Source organism: Coregonus clupeaformis, chromosome 8, assembly GCF_020615455.1.
Source record: "Coregonus clupeaformis isolate EN_2021a chromosome 8, ASM2061545v1, whole genome shotgun sequence".
Lineage (NCBI taxonomy): Eukaryota > Metazoa > Chordata > Actinopteri > Salmoniformes > Salmonidae > Coregonus > Coregonus clupeaformis.
Genome location: NC_059199.1, coordinates 31095865 through 31115495, shown reverse-complemented (window position 1 = coordinate 31115495; position 19631 = coordinate 31095865). Strand labels below are relative to the sequence as shown.

At 44.9% G+C, this 19631-nt stretch overlaps 2 protein-coding genes across 5 annotated transcripts in view; both read left to right on the top strand.

Moving 5' to 3' along the window:
* The first annotated feature begins 136 nt into the window (after window positions 1-136).
* Window positions 137-17922, top strand: LOC121571530 (splicing factor U2AF 65 kDa subunit). Of its 2 annotated transcripts, XM_041883046.1 has the most exons (13): window positions 137-283; window positions 888-1026; window positions 1159-1197; window positions 1637-1746; window positions 3106-3260; window positions 6398-6514; window positions 6714-6852; window positions 6955-7034; window positions 7234-7356; window positions 7674-7760; window positions 14736-14987; window positions 15850-16023; window positions 16395-17922. In XM_041883046.1, exons 1-12 carry the CDS (start codon window positions 235-237, stop codon window positions 15982-15984), a joined length of 1425 nt encoding a protein of 474 aa, XP_041738980.1. In that variant the 5' UTR covers window positions 137-234; the 3' UTR covers window positions 15985-16023; window positions 16395-17922. The 2 variants fall into 2 exon arrangements, with proteins under 2 accessions (XP_041738980.1, XP_041738979.1); XM_041883045.1 differs by having other exon boundaries at window positions 15850-17922.
* The window catches only part of LOC121571529 (CCR4-NOT transcription complex subunit 3), an 18705-nt gene continuing 15494 nt past the window's right edge, over window positions 16421-19631 (top strand). For 2 of the 3 annotated variants that reach the window (XM_041883042.1, XM_041883043.1), the window contains exon 1: window positions 17761-17822. The gene's annotated coding sequence lies outside the window, so the exon portion shown is untranslated. Of the gene's footprint in view, window positions 16503-17760; window positions 17823-19631 lie in introns of those variants that run through there. The other variant, XM_041883039.1, reaches the window with a different exon arrangement.

Here is a 19631-nt window from a genome sequence, read left to right as displayed (position 1 = left end):
TGTGTTCTGTCTTCCTAGATATTACATTTATCAGAAATGTGCCTGTCTTTATAACTGGCCTCTGAACAATGTTCCAGAATTCCTCTGCTCAGCACACACTAGATCAGTATTATTCCATTCCGACAGAGGGCGTCCTTCTAATTTCCTGTGTCCAGTCTTGATTCGAACAAGTTGTGTTTATTTGTAGCCTTGGTAGCTAAGCTAACAAGATAGGTTATTAAATCTAGGTCCAAAATGTCGGATTTTGATGAATTCGAGAGACTGTTGACTGAAAATAAGAAAGGTGAGTTGTTGCACATTCATCCTACAGTAATAGTTAATTTTACTTGCTAGCTCCTAGAGATTATTATAGCTAGCATACCGGTAGCTCGTTGTCACTACGTTGCCGTTAGCTAGCTGCTTGCACACTAGGCCTATGATTTGTTTACCAAAACAAAATGACACAGACAGACTCACATGCTTGCACGTCTGCTCGCAATGTACAACAAATGGAACTGAACGCTAGCTATCACAGAATCTGCCTTGATTATTATTTATTTTTTTACATTGGGACCTTTCCATGACTTTTGCTGCTATTAACTGCACCACGCTCACCATCTTTAGCTTATATAAAGGGTACTGTACCAGGACACATTTATGCAATGTAGAATCAGGGAATAGTGTTACAGATATGCCTACAGATGTGCTTTCTCTGTATGTTGATAGAGTGAATGGCAATTGCCTTTGAACTCCTCTAACGTTAGCTATAACAGGAGGAGAAGTATATACTTGTGCTTATGACTGTTTTTTTAAAGGTTTTCTCTCCTGCTGCAACTAAGGGATCCTGTGACTTTGTCACTGTGACTCTCCCCTGCTCGCCTCCTCTTCCTCCCTCTTTCCCCCTTCAGAGCGGGACAAGGAGAATTGGCACGGGAGGCGCACCCCGTCCCGCAGTCTCAGCCGAGAGAGGAAGAAGAGGAGCAGGGAAAGGAGGAAGAGCAGGGAAAGCCGCAGCGACAGCAAGGACCGTCGTCGACACAGGCGCAGGTGGATACTGTATTTGAAATTAGATGCACTTCCATTTTGTGTGAATAGTTGTCTGCTTTGTGGATCATTGACTAGTTTAAACTATTTTACGCAATAGTAAACGGAATACCCTTGTTTTAACTGTCATTTCAGCACACCGACTCAAAAACAATCCCAAGAGACTGTTGTGAGGTACAGTGTTACAGCAGACAGTGACGTGCATGACACCGTCAAAGTTTAACTGCTAATTATGAGTCAGCTGTCCATCTGTTGGTTAAGTAATGTACTTGGTGGTTGTTGAGTATGCTAATGTTAGAATGGCTTCTTACTAAAAAGGTCAAGGTAAGGGGAGACGACTTGGATCTATAATTGTCATAAAGGCTTGCTTTGAAATCAGGGCTTATATTATGGTTAATGTCTGATGTTTAAACCGTATACAAATGGGAGCATGTAGATGCCAGGTAGATATAATTCTAAGAGGAATGTGTTATAATTATCAATCCAAAATGTTTTTTTTATATATCCCATTGATTCCCATACTTTTGTGCTATTCATTGACCTCTGTCCACACAGTCTCTGCATTGCAAGGCTATATGTCCATATCCTGTCCCCTCCTGTCTCTCTCCTGCAGTCGCTCTCTAGCTCTGTACAGAGAGAAGAAGAAGAAAGTGAGGAAGTACTGGGATGTCCCGGCACCAGGCTTCGAGCATATCACCCCCCTACAGTACAAGGCTATGCAGGGTCAGTTTGTCAGTACTCACTATAATAGTGTCACATCACAGTCCGTATTATGCTTGCTCAAAAGCAAAGGCTGTTGATGCGATATTGTATGAAGGTATTAAACTCAGTCCCTTTCTCACTTCATACATATACATACAGTGGGGGAAAAAAGTATTTAGTCAGCCACCAATTGTGCAAGTTCTCCCACTTAAAAAGATGAGAGGCCTGTAATTTTCATCATAGGTACACGTCAACTATGACAGACAAATTGAGAAATTTCTTTCCAGAAAATCACATTGTAGGATTTTCTATGAATTTATTTGCAAATTATGGTGGAAAATAAGTATTTGGTCACCTACAAACAAGCAAGGCATTGAAGATGAAACGTGGCTGGGTCTTTCAGCATGACAATGATCCCAAACACACCGCCCGGGCAACGAAGGAGTGGCTTCGTAAGAAGCATTTCAAGGTCCTGGAGTGGCCTAGCCAGTCTCCAGATCTCAACCCCATAGAAAATCTTTGGAGGGAGTTGAAAGTCCGTGTTGCCCAGCGACAGCCCCAAAACATCACTGCTCTAGAGGAGATCTGCATGGAGGAATGGGCCAAAATACCAGCAACAGTGTGTGAAAACCTTGTGAAGACTTACAGAAAACGTTTGACCTGTGTCATTGCCAACAAAGGGTATATAACAAAGTATTGAGAAACTTGTTATTGACCAAATACTTATTTTCCACCATAATTTGCAAATAAATTCATTAAAAATCCTACAATGTGATTTTCTGGATTTTTTCCCCTCATTTTGTCTGTCATAGTTGACGTGTACCTATGATGAAAATTACAGGCCTCTCTCATCTTTTTAAGTGGGAGAACTTGCACAATTGGTGGCTGACTAAATACTTTTTTCCCCCACTGCAAATATATAGTAATGCGTACAAAACTGAGTGTACAAAACATTAGGAACACCTTCTTAATATTGCGTTGCTCCCCCCTCCCCCCCTCGAATGTCCTTTGGGTGGTGGACCATTCTTGATACACACGGGAAACTGTTGAGCGTGAAAAGCACACTAGCGTTGCAGTTCTTGACACAAACCGGTGCACCTGGCACCTACTACCATACCCCGTTCAAAGGAACTTTTTATTTTGTCTTGCCCATTCACCCTCTAAATGGCACACATACACAATCCATGTCTCAGGGCTTAAAAAGTATTCTTTAATCTGTCTCCTCCCCTTCATCTACACTGATTGACGTGGCTCTAACAAGTGACATCAATAAGGGATCATAGCTTTCATCTGGATTCACCTGGTCAGTCTATATCATAGAAAGAGCAGGTAGTCAGTATTTCTTCTCCGTTGGACTCATATCTAATGTTCCTCTCTCAGCTGCTGGCCAGATCCCAGCCACGGCCCTGCTGCCCACCATGATAACCCCAGAGGGGCTGGCCTCCACCCCCACCTCTGTACCCGTAGTGGGCAGCCAAATGACCAGGCAGGCCAGGAGGCTTTACGTAGGCAACATACCGTTTGGCATCACAGAGGTAGGTAATGGGGAACTGCTACCCTTTCCACACCGCTGAGCAGAGCCAAGCTGAGCATTACTGCACTGGCCTGGTTAAGCATTCACCATAGTTGCAGGACAGTACGGTTCGGGTTGGCATGATGGTGTGAAAAGGGTATATAATTCACATGAAGCAGACTGACGTTTTTTCCAATCTTTACTAATGACTTGCCACTGGCTCTGAGTAAAGCCTGTGTGTCTATGTATGCTGATGACTCAACACTATACACATCAGCTACCACAGCAAGTGAAATCACTGCAACAGTTGACAAAGAGCTGCAGTGTGCCCTAATGAACACGACACAGATTTATAAATTTCAGATCCAGTTACAGTACCTATGATTGGGTGAATAATATATGCAATGCATCCAATCTAATGTAGCTGAACAAAAATATAAACGCAACATGTAAAGTCTTGGTCCCATGTTTCATGAGCTGAAATAAAATTTCCTCAACATTTTCCATACCCACAAAAGCTTATTTCTCTCAAATGTGGTGCACAAATTTGTTTACATCCCTGTTAGTGAGCATTTCTCCTTTGTCACGATAATCCATCCACTTGACAGGTGTGGCCTACCAAGAAGCTGATTATGATCATTACACAGGTGCACCTTGTGCTGGGGACAATAAAAGGCCACTCTAAAATGTGCAGTTTTGTCACACAACACAACGCCACAGATGTCTCAAGTTTTGAGGGAGCGTGCAATTGGCATGCTGACAGCAGGAATGTCCACCAGAGCTGTTGCCAGAGAATTTAATGTTCATTTCTCTACCATAAGCCGCCTCCAACGTCTTTTTAGGAAATTTGGCAGTTATGAGATCCTGAGGCCCATTGTCGTGCCATTCATCCGGTGCCATTACCTCATGTTTCAGCATGATAATGCACGGCCCTATGTTGCAAGGATCTGTACACAATTCCTGGAAGCTGAAAATGTCCCAGTTCTTCCATGGCCTGCATACTCACCAGACATGTCACCGATTGAGCATGTTTGGGATGCTCTTGATCAACGTGTACGACAGCGTGCTCCAGTTCCCGCCAATATCCAGCAAGTTCGCACATCCATTGAAGAGGAGTGGGGCAACATTCCACAGGCCACAATCAACAGCCTGATCAACTCTATGCGAAGGAGACGTGTCGCGTTGCATGAGGCAAATGGTGGTTTTCTGATCCACGCCCCTACTTTTTTTAAAGGTACAGTGAGGGAAAAAAGTATTTGATCCCCTTCTGATTTTGTACGTTTGCCCACTGACAAAGAAATGATCAGTCTATAATTTTAATGGTAGATTTATTTGAACAGTGAGAGACAGAATAACTACAAAAAAATCCATGTCAAACATTTTATAAATTGATTTTGCATTTTAATGAGGGAAATAAGTATTTGACCCCTCTGCAAAACATGACTTAGTACTTGGTGGCAAAACCCTTGTTGGCAATCACAGAGGTCAGACGTTTCTTGTAGTTGGCCACCAGGTTTGCACACATCTCAGGAGGGATTTTGTCCCACCCCTCTTTGCAGATCTTCTCCAAGTCATTAAGGTTTCGAGGCTGACGTTTGGCAACTCGAACCTTCAGCTCCCTCCACAGATTTTCTATGGGATTAAGGTCTGGAGACTGGCTAGGCCACTCCAGGACCTTAATGTGCTTCTTCTTGAGCCACTCCTTTGTTGCCTTGGCCTTGTGTTTTGGGTCATTGTCATGCTGGAATACCCATCCACAACCCATTTTCAATGCCCTGGCTGAGGGAAGGAGGTTCTCACCCAAGATTTGACGGTACATGGCCCCGTCCATCGTCCCTTTGATGCGGTGAAGTTGTCCTGTCCCCTTAGCAGAAAAACACCCCCAAAGCATAATGTTTCCACCTCCATGTTTGACGGTGGGGATGGTGTTCTTGGGGTCATAGGCAGCATTCCTCCTCCTCCAAACACGGCGAGTTGAGTTGATGCCAAAGAGCTCTATTTTGGTCTCATCTGACCACAACACTTTCACCCAGTTCTCCTCTGAATCATTCAGATGTTCATTGGCAAACTTCAGACGTGCATGTATATGTGCTTTCTTGAGCAGGGGGACCTTGCGGGTGCTGCAGGATTTCAGTCCTTCACAGCGTAGTGTGTTACCAATTGTTTTCTTGGTGACTATGTGTAGCTCCCGTGTAGTTCTGGGCTGATTCCTCACCGTTCTCATGATCATTGCAACTCCACGAGGTGAGATCTTGCATGGAGCCCCAGGCCGAGGGAGATTGACAGTTATTTTGTGTTTCTTCCATTTGCGAATAATCGCACCAACTGTTGTCACCTTCTCACCAAGCTGCTTGGCAATGGTCTTGTAGCCCATTCCAGCCTTGTGTAGGTCTACAATCTTGTCCCTGACATCCTTGGAGAGCTCTTTGGTCTTGGCCATGGTGGAGAGTTTGGAATCTGATTGATTGATTGCTTCTGTGGACAGGTGTCTTTTATACAGGTAACAAACTAAGATTAGGAGCACTCCCTTTAAGAGTGTGCTCCTAATCTCAGCTCGTTACCTGTATAAAAGACACCTGGGAGACAGAAATCTTTCTGATTGAGAGGGGGTCAAATACTTATTTCCCTCATTAAAATGCAAAAATCAATTTATAACATTTTTGACATGCGTTTTTATGGATTTTGTTGTTGTTATTCTGTCTCACTGTTCAAATAAACCTACCATTAAAATTATAGACTGATAATTTCTTTGTCAGTGGGCAAACATACAAAATCAGCAGGGGATCAAATACTTTTTTCCCTCACTGTATCTGTGACCAACAAATGCATGTTGTATTCCTAGTCATGTGAAATCCATAGATAAGGGCCTAATGAATTTATTTCAATTAGCTGATTTCCTTAAATGAACTGCAACTCTGTAAAATCTTTGAAATTGTTGCATGTTGTGTTTATATTTTTGTTCAGTGTAGCTGATTGGACATGAGGCCTAAGATACAGTTAAAGACTAACGCATCAACCCTATGAGATATGGTTAAAAATAACTCTGTGCATTTCATCATCACTACTGTGTCATAGAATCAGCCTGGTCGAGAGCCTTCTACATACTTCTGCCTTCCCCACTGCAAAATGTTTAAGTGATTGTGCATGTTGTGTCAATAGGAGGCAATGATGGATTTCTTCAACGCCCAGATGCGCCTCGGCGGACTCACCCAGGCCCCTGGCAACCCTGTTCTAGCTGTGCAGATAAACCAGGACAAGAACTTTGCCTTCCTCGAGGTGTGTGCTCAAGTAAAATGTATTTAATATAAAAATGAAATAGCATAAAATACATGTAGATCATGGATGGCAGTTATTAGCTAACTTGCATTGCCCGCTAACAGTTGCCGTCCTGAGTACTGAAGTATCGTTGAGGTCTGCATGCTTCTACAATAGCACGTCATAATGTTGACCTTCTCTCTACCTGTTCCTCTTCCAGTTCCGCTCGGTGGACGAGACGACCCAGGCCATGGCCTTTGACGGCATCATCTTCCAGGGTCAGAGCCTGAAGATCAGACGGCCTCACGACTACCAGCCCCTGCCCGGCATGAGTGAGAGCCCCTGTGTCTATGTACCAGGTGGGTCTTTCCATAGGAAATCAATGGATTCTTGACCCAGTTGAATCCTCTGATTTCAGTTAAAATGTTCTTAACCCTATTTCCCACTGTTGCATTGATTAGGAGTGGTTTCGACCGTGGTGCCAGACTCAGCCCACAAACTCTTCATCGGTGGCTTGCCAAATTATCTTAATGATGATCAGGTCAGTCCTTTCTAACTTATTGATGTCCTTCTTTCTAAGTCTATAGCATGATCAATACATGTTATACTACTGTTTATTTTTGTCAATCGTCAAGGTTGAGAATAATTTGTTTTAGTTCAGACAATGTTACTGGTAGAGCAATCTATCCCTTCATATTATTTTGTTCATTGTTTGTGTTTTCCTGTCTTCGTCCCACTAGGTAAAAGAGCTATTGACCTCCTTTGGCCCTCTGAAGGCCTTCAACCTGGTCAAAGACAGCGCCACAGGCCTCTCCAAGGGCTACGCCTTCTGTGAATATGTGGACGTCAATTTGAACGACCAGGTCAGTGTCAGATATTGCACCTGTATTTCTGTATGCAATATGTTTCTTGTTATAGACTTGAGGTTAACATAAGGTCATAGACTCTTGGGCTGCATGTCAATAGTACAAAGTGTCTACCCTGTCTGTCTTCTTTCATCCACACTGATCTGATATACCTGCCCAGGTGAAAGCCAACCTCATAGTAGTCTTCTTCCATATTGCTTTCACCCATCCAGCCTTTGCAGATCAGTGCTGTTGTAGGAAAGGAGATGTGGATAGGAAGCAAATTTTGACTATTGAGACGCATCCCTCTGTTCTACCTCGGTTTGCTGTCTCAGGCAATTGCAGGGTTGAATGGGATGCAGCTGGGGGACAAGAAGCTCCTGGTACAGAGAGCCAGTGTTGGGGCCAAGAACGCAGCTCTGGTGAGTACCAGAGATGATAGACTACAAGTAGAGGCACACTTTACAACTGGGTGCTGTTCAAAAGGAGCAAACAGGAGAAAACGTTTCGAAATGGAAGACAGAATGAGGATTTTTTAAAATATATTTTTGGGTAAGTTAGGAGCTAACTATCCCCTCTTTTTCTAAATGTTCTCTCACGTTTTGTGCCTTACTGCAGGGGTTCCCAAATTTTCACTCCGGCCCCCCTTCCAGCATTGGGGAACATCCTGCGTCCTCTCTGCACACGAGCGCCACATCTATTTCTATGGGCACAAGCACTGTTCATAACACAAACTGTTCACACCCCTCTTGTTGGCTGAGACAACATTTTGAAGGTTTAAAGCTTATTTCCTGCAATTCTATACATTTTGCCATGCCTAATGGCTATTAAAAAAACCTAGCTAAAAAACGTTAGCTGACATGGGCTAGTTGATCTGAAGTTATAAATAGCTCTCTAAGGCAGGGTTTGCCAAACTCGGTCCTAGGGCCCCCCATGGGTGCACATTTTGGTTTTTGCCCTAGCGTTACACAGCTGATTCAAATAAACAACTCATCATCAAGCTTTGATTATTTAATCAGCTGTGTAGTGCTAGGGCAAAAAACAAAACTTGCATCCAGGGGGGGCCCCAGGAACAAGTTTGGGAAACCTTGCTTTAAGGCAGGGTTCTTCAATTCCGGTCCTGGAGGGCCGAAACACTTCTGTTTTTTATTTCTACCTGGTAGTTAATTGCACTCACCTGGTGTCCCAGGTCTGAATTAGCCCCTGATTAGAAGGAGAGGATGAAAAACAGAGGTGTTTCGGCCCTCCAGGACCGGAATTGAAGAACCCTGCTTTAAGGTATGCAATGACTGACATGACAAGAGGAAAACTGATGATTCACTACCCAATTTCAAAATTGCACCTTGTGCAGTCTACTATTACAATTTTCAAGAGTAAATTGAAAGCACTGAGATTTTTTAAATATATATTGTGGCAGATCAGACAGAGTATGATTAGCTCGGTTTCAAGGGTGTTTATTAATACAATAATCAAAAGAAAAGGTTAGGTCTCCCCCATGAGATCCTCTCCAGGATACCGTCTCCAACTACACGGAAGTTACCTTACTTCCCCCAGTCCTCTCTCATGTGCTGCCCGTCTGGCAGCTTTATGGGCGTTGCACAGCTGGTGAGCAATCTGCCCTTAATTACTCACCAGCTCCCAATTAGTCCTGTCCGGGGAGCCCGTCGAGACCTGGCACGTCCAGCAGATGGAGCCACCGCCTCGTGATGTATACTCCATCTGTTACCAGGCCTCGATGAGTCTCCCCCTGGTGGCTGACCTGCTGTACGCCACCCCCCCCTTAGCTCTGTCGGGGAGGGGACGGTCATCAGTGCAACGTCTGTCTCCCTTCTCGATAGGGCATCCGCGTTTCCATGCTTCGCCCCTGACCTGTGCACAACAGAAAAAGAGAAGCGTTGAAGGGACAAGAACCACCTGGTGACCCGATTGTTTGTGTATTTTCCCCTGGCCATCCAGACCAGGGGAGCATGGTCCGTGACAAGGGTGAAGTGGGTACCTAACAGGTAATACTTGAGTGTCTAGCGCCCACTTCACCGCCAGACACTATTTCTCAACAATTGAATATTTTTTTATCTCTGTATCAGCTTTCGGCTGATCTACATGATGGGGTGCTCCTCCCCATCGTGTATCTGGGACAGAAGGCCCCTAGTCCCGTATCACATGCATCCGTCTGGACCACCATCGGCACCTGGAAATCGGGCGTTACGAGAATCGGATGGGAGCACAGCGCTTCCTTCAGGTGGCTGAACACCGCTTCTGTCTCGTCCGTCCATTTCACTGTTTTCGGGAGGCGGGCCCTGGTTAGATCGGTGAGGGGGGAAGCCTTAGCCGCAAAGTTGGGGATAAACCGGCTATAGTATCCTGCCAGTCCCAGGAAGGACGTGACCTGTGTCTTGGTGCGTGGAACGGGCCAGTCACGTACCGCGTGAACCTTCCTCTCCTGGGGCTTGACGTTCCCCCGTCCGATCAAATACCCCAGGTACTCCACCTCCTCGAACACTAGCTTGCATTTCTTGGGGTTTGCGGTCAACCCGGCTTGTCTGAGCGCGTCCAGCACCGCCTGGAGGCACGTCAGGTGCTCCTCTCAACCTTGGCTGTGGATGATGATATCATCCAGATAGGCTGCTGCGTACTGCTGGTGGGGGTTGAAGCACTCTGTTCATCAGTCGCTGGAATGTGGGCGGAGCTCCGTGGAGACCGAACGGGAGCACCCGGTACTGGTACAGACCATCTGGTGTCGAGAACGCCATCTTCTCCCGGGAGGAGGCTGCCAATGGTATCTGCCAATATCCTTTGGTCAGGTCAAGGGTGCTGATGTACTGGGCCTTTCCCAACCGGTCGATTAGCTCGTCCACCCTCGGCATGGGGTAGGCGTCGAATACGCTTATGTCGTTCACACACCGGAAATCATTACAGAAGCGGAGGCTACCGTCCGGTTTGGTCACCAACACGATAGGGCTGCACCAGGCACTGTGGGACTCTTCAACGACCCCCATCCTCAGCATAGCCTCCACTTCTTGTTTCACGGCCTCTTTCTTACCGTTACCCCGGGCCAGGTACGGATGTGGTGTTCAATGAGTGTCGTGCGGCCCGGTTTCTCTGAGAACACCGCCGTGTTCCGATCGACAAGCTCCCGGAGCTCTTGCTTCTGGGCCGGGCGAGGTCCTCACTGCTCGGGATCACCACTGGTACCGTTGGCGTCCTGGGTCCCGACCATAACACGGCCAAGGCTGTCCTCTCGTGCCACTTCTTCAACAGGTTCACGTGGTAAATCTGTTGAGATTTCCGTCTACCCGGTTGCCGTACGCGGTAGTTGACAGGTCCCAGTTTCTCGACCACCTCGTATGGTCCGTGCCATGTTGCCAGGAAATTACTTTCGGCCGTGGGGATCAACACCAACACCCTGTCTCCCACCTGGAATTCTCGGGACTGGGCTCCCCGATTGTAGACCTGGGCTTGGGCGCGTTGGGCCTTCTCCATATGTTCCCTCACTACTGGCCATATGGCTGTCATCCGCTCCCGCACGTCTCCACGTGCTCTACCACGCTGCTTAAGGGGGTCGGTTGGGCTTCCCACACCTCCTTGGCGAGGTCCAGTAGGCCACGTGGCCTCCTCCCGTAGAGGAGTTCAAACGGGGAAAACCCAGTGGAGGATTGGGTACTTCTCGGATTGAGAACATTAGGTGGGGTAGCAGCTGGTCCCAGTTCTTCCCGTCCTGCTCGATGGATGACCTTCCACAGCATCTGTTAAAGCGCTTGACGAGCCCATCCGTCTGCGGGTGAAAAACAGAGGTCCGGATCTGCTTGATCTGCATGAGGGCACACAACTCTTTCATGAGGCGGGACATAAACTCTGTACCTTGGTCTGTCAGGATCTCGTTCAGGATGCCCACCCGGCTAAAGAGGTGGAACAGCTCCCGGGCGATTCCCTTGGATACCGCCGCCCGTAGGGGAATGGCCTCGGGATACCAGGTGGCATAGTCTACTATTACCAAGATGTACCTGTGTCCTCGTGCAGCCTTTACCAGGGGTCCCACTATGTCCATGGCGATGTGTTCAAAGGGAACCCCGATGATCGGCAGTGGGACCAGAGGGTTTCGGAAGTGTGCTTTCGGGCAATGAGTTGACACTCCGGGCAGCTGCGACAGTAGTCTTCTACGGCCCTCCTCATATATTTTATATTTGAGATTCTTCAAATAGCCAACCTTTGCCTTGATGACAGCTTTGCACACTCTTGGCATTCTCTCAACCAGCTTCACCTGGAATGCTTTTGCAACAGTCTTGAAGGAGTTCCCACATACGCTTAGCACTTGTTGGCTGCTTTTCCTTCACTCTGCCGTCCGACTCATCCCAAACCATCTCAATTGGGTTGAGGTCGGGGGATTGTGGAGGCCAGGTTATCTGATGCAGCACTCAATCACTCTCCTTCTTGGTAAAATAGCCCTTACACAGCCTGGAGGTGTGTTGGGTCATTGTCCTGTTGAGCCCAAACCAGATGGGATGGCGTATCGCTGCAGAATGCTGTGGTAGCCATGCTGGTTAAGTGTGCCTTGAATTCTAAATAAATCAGTGTCACCAGCAAAACACCCCCACACAATAACACCTCCTCCTCTATTTTTTACGGTGGGAACTACACATGCAGAGATCATCCGTTCACCCACATCGCGTCTCACAAAGACACGGCAGTTGGAACCAAAAATCTCAAATTTGGACTCCAGACCAAAGGACACATTTCCACCGGTTTAATGTCCATTGCTCGTGTTTTTTGGCCCAAGCAGGTCTCTTCTTCTTATTGGTGTCCTTTAGTAGTGGTTTCTTTGCAGCAATTCGAGCATCAATTTCTGATTCACACAGTCCCCTCTGAACAGTTGATGTTGAGATGTGTCTGTGACTTGAACTCTGAAGCATTTATTTGGGCTGCAATTTCTGAGGCTGGTAACTCTAATGAACTTATCCTCTGCAGCAGAGCTAACTCCAGGTATTCTATTCCTGTGGTGGTCCTCATGAGAGCCAGTTTCATCATAGCGCTTGATGGATTTTGCGACTGCACTTGAAGAAACTTTCAAAGTTCTTGAAATGTTCCGTATTGACTGACCTTCATGTCTTAAAGTAATGATGGACTGTCATTTCTCTTTGCTTATTCGAGCTGTTCTTGCCATAATATGGACTTGGTATTTTACCAAATAGGTCTATCTTCTGTATACCACCCCTACCTTGTCACAACACAACTGATTGGCTCAAACGCATTAAGAAGGAAAGAAATTCCACAAATGAACTTTTAACAAGGCACACTTGTTAATTGAAATGCATTCCAGGTGACTACCTCATGAAGCTGGTTGAGAGAATGCCAAGAGTGTGCAAAGCTGTCATCAAGGCAAAGGGTGGCTATTTGAAGAATCTCAAATATAAAATATATTTTGATATGTTTAACACTTTTTTGGTTACTACATGATTCCATATGTTATTTCATAGTTTTGATGTCTTCACTACTATTCTACAATGTATAAAAAAAAAAAAAAAAATTGAATGATTAGCTGTGTCCAAACTTTTGACTTGTAGTGTATATATATATATATATATATATATATATATATATATATATATATATATATATATATATATATAATTATTATTTAATTTTTTTACAGTGGGGAGAACAAGTATTTGATACACTGCCGATTTTGCAGGTTTTCCTACTTACAAAGCATGTAGAGGTCTGTAACTTTTATCATAGGTACACTTCAACTGTGAGAGACGGAATCTAAAACAGAAATCCAGAAAATCACATTGTATGATTTTTAAGTAATTAATTTGCATTTTATTGCATGACATAAGTATTTGATCACCTACTAACCAGTAAGAATTCCGGCTCTCACAGACCTGTTAGTTTTTCTTTAAGAAGCCCTCCTGTTCTCCACTCATTACCTGTATTAACTGCACCTGTTTGAACTCGTTACCTGTATAAAAGACACCTGTCCACACACTCAATCAAACAGACTCCAACCTCTCCACAATGGCCAAGACCAGAGAGCTGTGTAAGGACATCAGGGATAAAATTGTAGACCTGCACAAGGCTGGGATGGGCTACAGGACAATAGGCAAGCAGCTTGGTGAGAAGGCAACATATGTTGCCGCAATTATTAGAAAATGGAAGAAGTTCAAGATGATGGTCAATCACCCTCTGTCTGGGGCTCCATGCAAGATCTCACCTCGTGGGGCATCAATGATCATGAGGAAGGTGAGGGATCAGCCCAGAACTACACGGCAGGACCTGGTCAATGACCTGAAGAGAGCTGGGACCACAGTCTCAAAGAAAACCATAAGTAACACACTACGCCGTCATGGATTAAAATCCTGCAGCGCACGCAAGGTCCCCCTGCTCAAGCCAGCGCATGTCCAGGCCCGTCTGAAGTTTGCCAATGACCATCTGGATGATCCAGAGGAGGAATGGGAGAAGGTAATGTGGTCTGATGAGACAAAAATAGAGCATTTTGGTCTAAACTCCACTCGCCGTGTTTGGAGGAAGAAGAAGGATGAGTACAACCCCAAGAACACCATCCCAACCGTGAAGCATGGAGGTGGAAACATCATTCTTTGGGGATGCTTTTCTGCAAAGGGGACAGGACGACTGCACCGTATTGAGGGGAGGATGGATGGGGCCATGTATCGCAAGATCTTGGCCAACAACCTCCTTCCCTCAGTAAGAGCATTGAAGATGGGTCGTGGCTGGGTCTTCCAGCATGACAACGACCCGAAACACACAGCCAGGGCTACTAAGGAGTGGCTCCGTAAGAAGCATCTCAAGGTCCTGGAGTGGCCTAGCCAGTCTCCAGAACTGAACCCAATAGAAAATCTTTGGAGGGAGCTGAAAGTCCGTATTGCCCAGCGACAGCCCCGAAACCTGAAGGATCTGGAGAAGGTCTGTATGGAGGAGTGGGCCAAAATCCCTGCTGCAGTGTGTGCAAACCTGGTCAAGACCTACAGGAAACGTATGATCTCTGTAATTGCAAACAAAAGTTTCTGTACCAAATATTAAGTTCTGCTTTTCTGATGTATCAAATACTTATGTCATGCAATAAAATGCAGATTAATTACTTAAAAATCATACAATGTGATTTTCTGGATTTTTGTTTTAGATTCCGTCTCTCACAGTTGAAGTGTACCTATGATAAAAATTACAGACCTCTACATGCTTTGTAAGTAGGAAAACCTGCAAAATCGGCAGTGTATCAAATACTTCTTCTCCCTACTGTGTGTATATATATATATATATATATTATTATTATTTTATTATTTTCTTCTGTGTTTTTACAACCTAAACATTGTAAATGTTTTCTAAATGTACCCATGCTCTTTCAACCTTCCCAATCACCAACACCTCTCCCCTTCCCCCACCAGACGGGTATGAACCAGACCCCGGTGACCCTCCAGGTGCCAGGCCTGATACCCACCTCCATGGCCTCGCTGGGTGGCCTGCCCACTGAGGTGCTCTGCCTGATGAACATGGTGGCTGTGGAGGAGCTGCTGGATGACGAGGAGTACGAGGAGATCGTGGAGGACGTCCGGGATGAGTGCGGCAAGTACGGCCAGGTGAAGAGCATTGAGATCCCCCGGCCTGTGGATGGCCTGGAGGTCCCAGGCACTGGGAAGGTGAGGATAATAATAATAATATGCCATTTAGCAGACGCTTTTATCCAAAGCGACTTACAGTCATGCGTGCATACATTTTTGTGTATGGGTGGTCCCGGGGATCGAACCCACTACCTTGGCGTTACAAGCGCCGTGCTCTACCAGTTGAGCTACAGAGGACCACAAGGTGAGGAGAGCAAGGGGAGGGGTACCTGGGTGTTAGGATGGGATGGGAGGGGAGGGGATGAGATATGTCATGATGCATGGGGGTGTTTGTTGCAGTGATTTGAGAAGAGTTCGTGTTGTGTGTACAGTTTTAAAGTGAATCCGTTCAGTTCAGATTAAATGATTGAATTCCCTAGCCTCCCGAGTGGCGCAGCGGTCTAAGGCACTGAATCGCATTGTTGCAGCAATCACTACAGCCTGGAGTTCGGTCCCAGGCTGTGTCATTACCGGCCGTGACCGGGAGTCCCATAGGGCGTCGCACAATTGGCCCAGCGTCGTCCGGGTTAGGAGAGGGTTTGGCCGGGGGGTCTTTACTTGGCTCATCGCGCTGTAGCGACTCCTTGTGGCGTACCGGGCGCCTGCAGGTTGACTGCGTCATCAGTTGAACAGTGTTTCCTCCGACACATTGGTGCAGCTGGCTTCCGGGTTAAGCAAGCGGCTGTTAAGAAGCGTGGTTAGGCGGGTCATGTTTCGGAGGACGCATGACTCGACCTTCGCCTCTCCCGAGACCGTTGGGGATTTGCAGCGTTGAGACAAGATCGTAATCACGAAATTGGGGAGAAAAAGGGTTGCTGTAGAATTACATTTAACATGGTTGTCTGGTTCCATACAGAATGGCTATTCACCTACTCTCCTATCCTTTCTTTCCCTCTCTCAGATCTTTGTGGAGTTCATGACCCTGTTTGACTCCCAGAAGGCCATGCAGGCGCTGACAGGCAGGAAGTTTGCCAACAGGGTGGTGGTGACCAAGTACTGTGACCCAGATGCTTACCACCGCCGAGACTTCTGGTAGACCTGAGAACCAGAGAGTGGGAGAGAAGCAGAGTTTTATGTAATGATATTTATGAGCATCACAACACTCCCAACTTTTTGCATTTAAAAAAAGTGGCGTAGAAAGTTTGAATTTAGCTACTAGAGAGGCAGACTGGATGACTTGTTACAAAGATTATTCCTATATTGTATTATAAGAATGGGAAGTACATTTTGTACAGCAAAGTGGATAATATTGATTTATATGGAGTATTTATTAATTAATTAATTAATTTCATCACTTTGATATGAGTAACAGAGGCCTATTGAAGTTCATTAAAGGCCACTTATCATTGTAAAATCAGCAGAATTGGTCAAATTATGACTTTTCTACTATGAATCAAGTTCAATCACGATTTTAACCATTTTATTTTGTCCATGCCTGAGCCTCAGGTGCCAGGTGTTTTGTTATGTTCTAGCTCCCCCACCCATCTTCAGAACATCAACGCCACTTATTGTGAAGTCAGCACTGACTCATGTCTGAGGGGACCTTCAAGTACTGTAAGTGTCTTTGTGTACGTTTAACTTAGCATCACCACCCTCTTTTGATAACAAAACGTCTGAAAATGATGGAATGTGACTTTCTCAGTGGGCAACCCCCATTCCACAGAAAACAATGAGACCTCCAAAATGGCAACTTCTACTCGTTGATCATCCAGTGTGCATTGCTATGGAGACCTTACAGGCCAGTATATTAACAGGAAGTACCTGCTGAACCAGGCCAGATCCAGAGCCTGTAATAGAAGGCTCTCAACGAGGCTGATGCTATGACAGTGGTAATGATGAAATGTATATATATATATTAACCATCTCTCATAGGGTTGTATGCGTTAGTTTTTAACTGTATCTTAGGCCCTATGTCCAATCAGCTACATTAGATTGGATGCACTGCATATATTATTCACCAAATCAGAGGTAATGTAACTGGATAAATCTGGGTCGTGTTCATTAGGGCATACCATAGCAAAATGTTTTGCGACTGAAAAAAATTAATGTGTATTTCTTATTGGACAAGTTCAGGTAGTTCAGATCCCTCCCCGTTTCCTTCAGTTTGGTGCCTAATGAACACGACCCTGAACTCTCTCCCTACACAGCTTCTCTCTCTCTCTCTCTCTCTTTTCTCTTCTCTCTCTCTTCAGAGTTATCAATGCCCTGCCCCGACCCTTGGTTGGTTTTGTAAAACAACATTGACATACAATGTTATTAATTTCACTGTAAAATCATATCTGCAGTTTTTTGTATTATGTTTTTATATGTTAACTTATAAGTTCCTATTTAACCCACTTGATATTTTCACTCTCATGGCTTTGCCTCAAAGTGATATATCTTTACGACCCAAAAAAGGCGTGTGGATATGCATGTGTGAGGCTTTCTGGTGGATGACATGAATTCAGGTTCATGACAGACGATAAAATAGAAAATTGAAGATAATGTAGATAATTTGCAGGCGTGGGTGGGTTCCATTAAAACGATGTGAAGAGTTCAATTACATGCCCCTTTCTTCCACTTCTACTCCTCTTTCCGATTCAATTGTTTCGATTTTCTCTTTACAACAAGGACCACACTTGGAAGAACCTGTCTGCTATTATTTTCCTTTCTATTCCCTTCTCCAAGACTTTCCGTTGCTTCAAATTTCATAATGGACATTTCTTTTGACAGGTTTTGCGTTCCAAATGCTGTAGTCTCCTGAGGATCTTTAGATGATTTGCATTACCAAAGCTTCTCCACATCTGAGATTGTTTGTTGTTTTCCTAAACAGGTTGAAAGATTATGTAAGAGAATGGCTTTGTCTCTGTCCATATACTGTCAACAGGTTAGCAGGTGAGAATTTTTGCGGAACGTCACTTCCCTCTACATTGTAAGGTTGTATTTTTTTGTTTACAGAAGATCTGAGTGATCTCATTAAAACAGATTGAATGTACTATGATGTCTGTCTGATCTGTTTAATGTCTACAGGACATTGAATCAGAATTTGAGTGTGCATGTGGCTCGTCCTTGGTATTTTATGGAGCCAACTATCTGAGATCTGCACCAAGGCGGAATATTTTTGATGGTGGATGGAAAAGGTGTCATAGAACAGTGTTCAGAGACTCCATATAAAACCAATGTGTATCTAGATGCATGTAATCTCCAAGCTAAAGTTATTGCTGAATTTCTATTACTAGTTCCCAAATGGGCAAAGGCTTGAATCGGTCAGTCTTTAATTTCATAGTGCCACCCAGTGGGGTTGGAAAAAAAAGACAATGCCAGCCCAGAGTTCTATTCAGTGAACAACACTGAACAAAAATATAAACGTAACATGTATAGTGTTGGTCCCATGTTTCATGAGTTGAAATAAAAGATCCCAGAAATGTTTCATACGCTCATAAAGGTGCACCATGTGCTGGGGACAACAGGTTCACCTTGTGCTGGGGACAATAAAAGGCCACTCTAAAATGTGTAGTTTTGTCACACAACACAATGCCATAGATGTCTCAAGTTTTGAGGGAGCGCGCAATTGACATGCTGACTGCAGGAATGTCCACCAGAGCTGCTGCCAGAGAATTGAATGTTAATTTCTCTACCATAAGCCACCTCTAAAGTAATATATATAGAGAATTTGGCAGTACGTCCAACTGGCTTCACAACCGCAGACCACGTGTATGGCATCGTGTGGGTGAGCTGTTTGCTGATGTCAGCGTTGTGAACCGAGTGCCCCATGGTGGCGGTGGGGTTATGGTATGGGCAGGCATAAGCTACGGACAACGAACGCAATTGCATTTTATCTATGGTAATTTGAATGCACAGAGATACCGTGACGAGATCCTGAGGCCCATTGTCGTGCCATTCATTCGCCGCTATCACCTCATGTTTCAGCATGATAATGCACGGCCCCATGTCGCAAGAATCTGTACACAATTCCTGGAAGCTGAAAATATCCCAGTTCTTCCATGGTCTGCATACTCACCAGACATGTCAACCATTGAGCATGTTTGGGATGCTATGGATCGACATGTACGACAGCTTGTTCCAGTTCCCGCCAATATCCAGCAAGTTTGCACAGCCATTGAAGAGGAGTGGGACAACATTCCACAGGCCACAATCAACAGCCTGATCAACTTTATGTGAAGGAGATGTGTCGTGCTGCATGAGGCAAATGGTGGTCACACCAGATACTGACTGGTTTTCTGATCCTTTTTTTAAGGTATCTGTGACCAAAAGATGCATATCTGTATTTCCAGTAATGTGAAATCTATAGATTAGGGCATAATTAATTTATTTCAATTGACTGATTTCCTTATATGAACTGTAACTAAGTAAAATCTTAGAAATTGTTGCATGTTGCGTTAAATTTTTGTTCAGTATATATATTGTAATTTTGCTTTAGACTGATGCAACATATTTTTCAGTCAAATGTAAGCCATTTGATTAATGAAAGACAGCATTGAATTATTTCATATTGCACAGCAATTAATAATCTACTATTACAGCTCATATTATCAATAGGTTTTCTGTCAACTCAGTTTACTATCATGTTGTTTTCTGGCCAGTGTCAGTGGTTAAGCACAGGGACAGAAACATAGTTCTGAGAACTCATGTTTACCTTTCACCTTTCAAACTTAACCAATCATAGTGTGACTTGTGCGGAAG

What these genes read in the sequence shown, in the direction of transcription:
- LOC121571530 (XM_041883046.1), top strand. Translation starts at nt 235, where the DNA reads ATGTCGGATTTTGATGAATTCGAGAGACTGTTGACTGAAAATAAGAAA. An exon ending in AGAACTTTGCCTTCCTCGAG is followed by an intron (nt 6,515 to 6,713) that starts GTGTGTGCTCAA and finishes TTCCTCTTCCAG; the next exon opens with TTCCGCTCGGTGGACGAGAC. An exon ending in GGGCCAAGAACGCAGCTCTG is followed by an intron (nt 7,761 to 14,735) that starts GTGAGTACCAGA and finishes TTCCCCCACCAG; the next exon opens with ACGGGTATGAACCAGACCCC.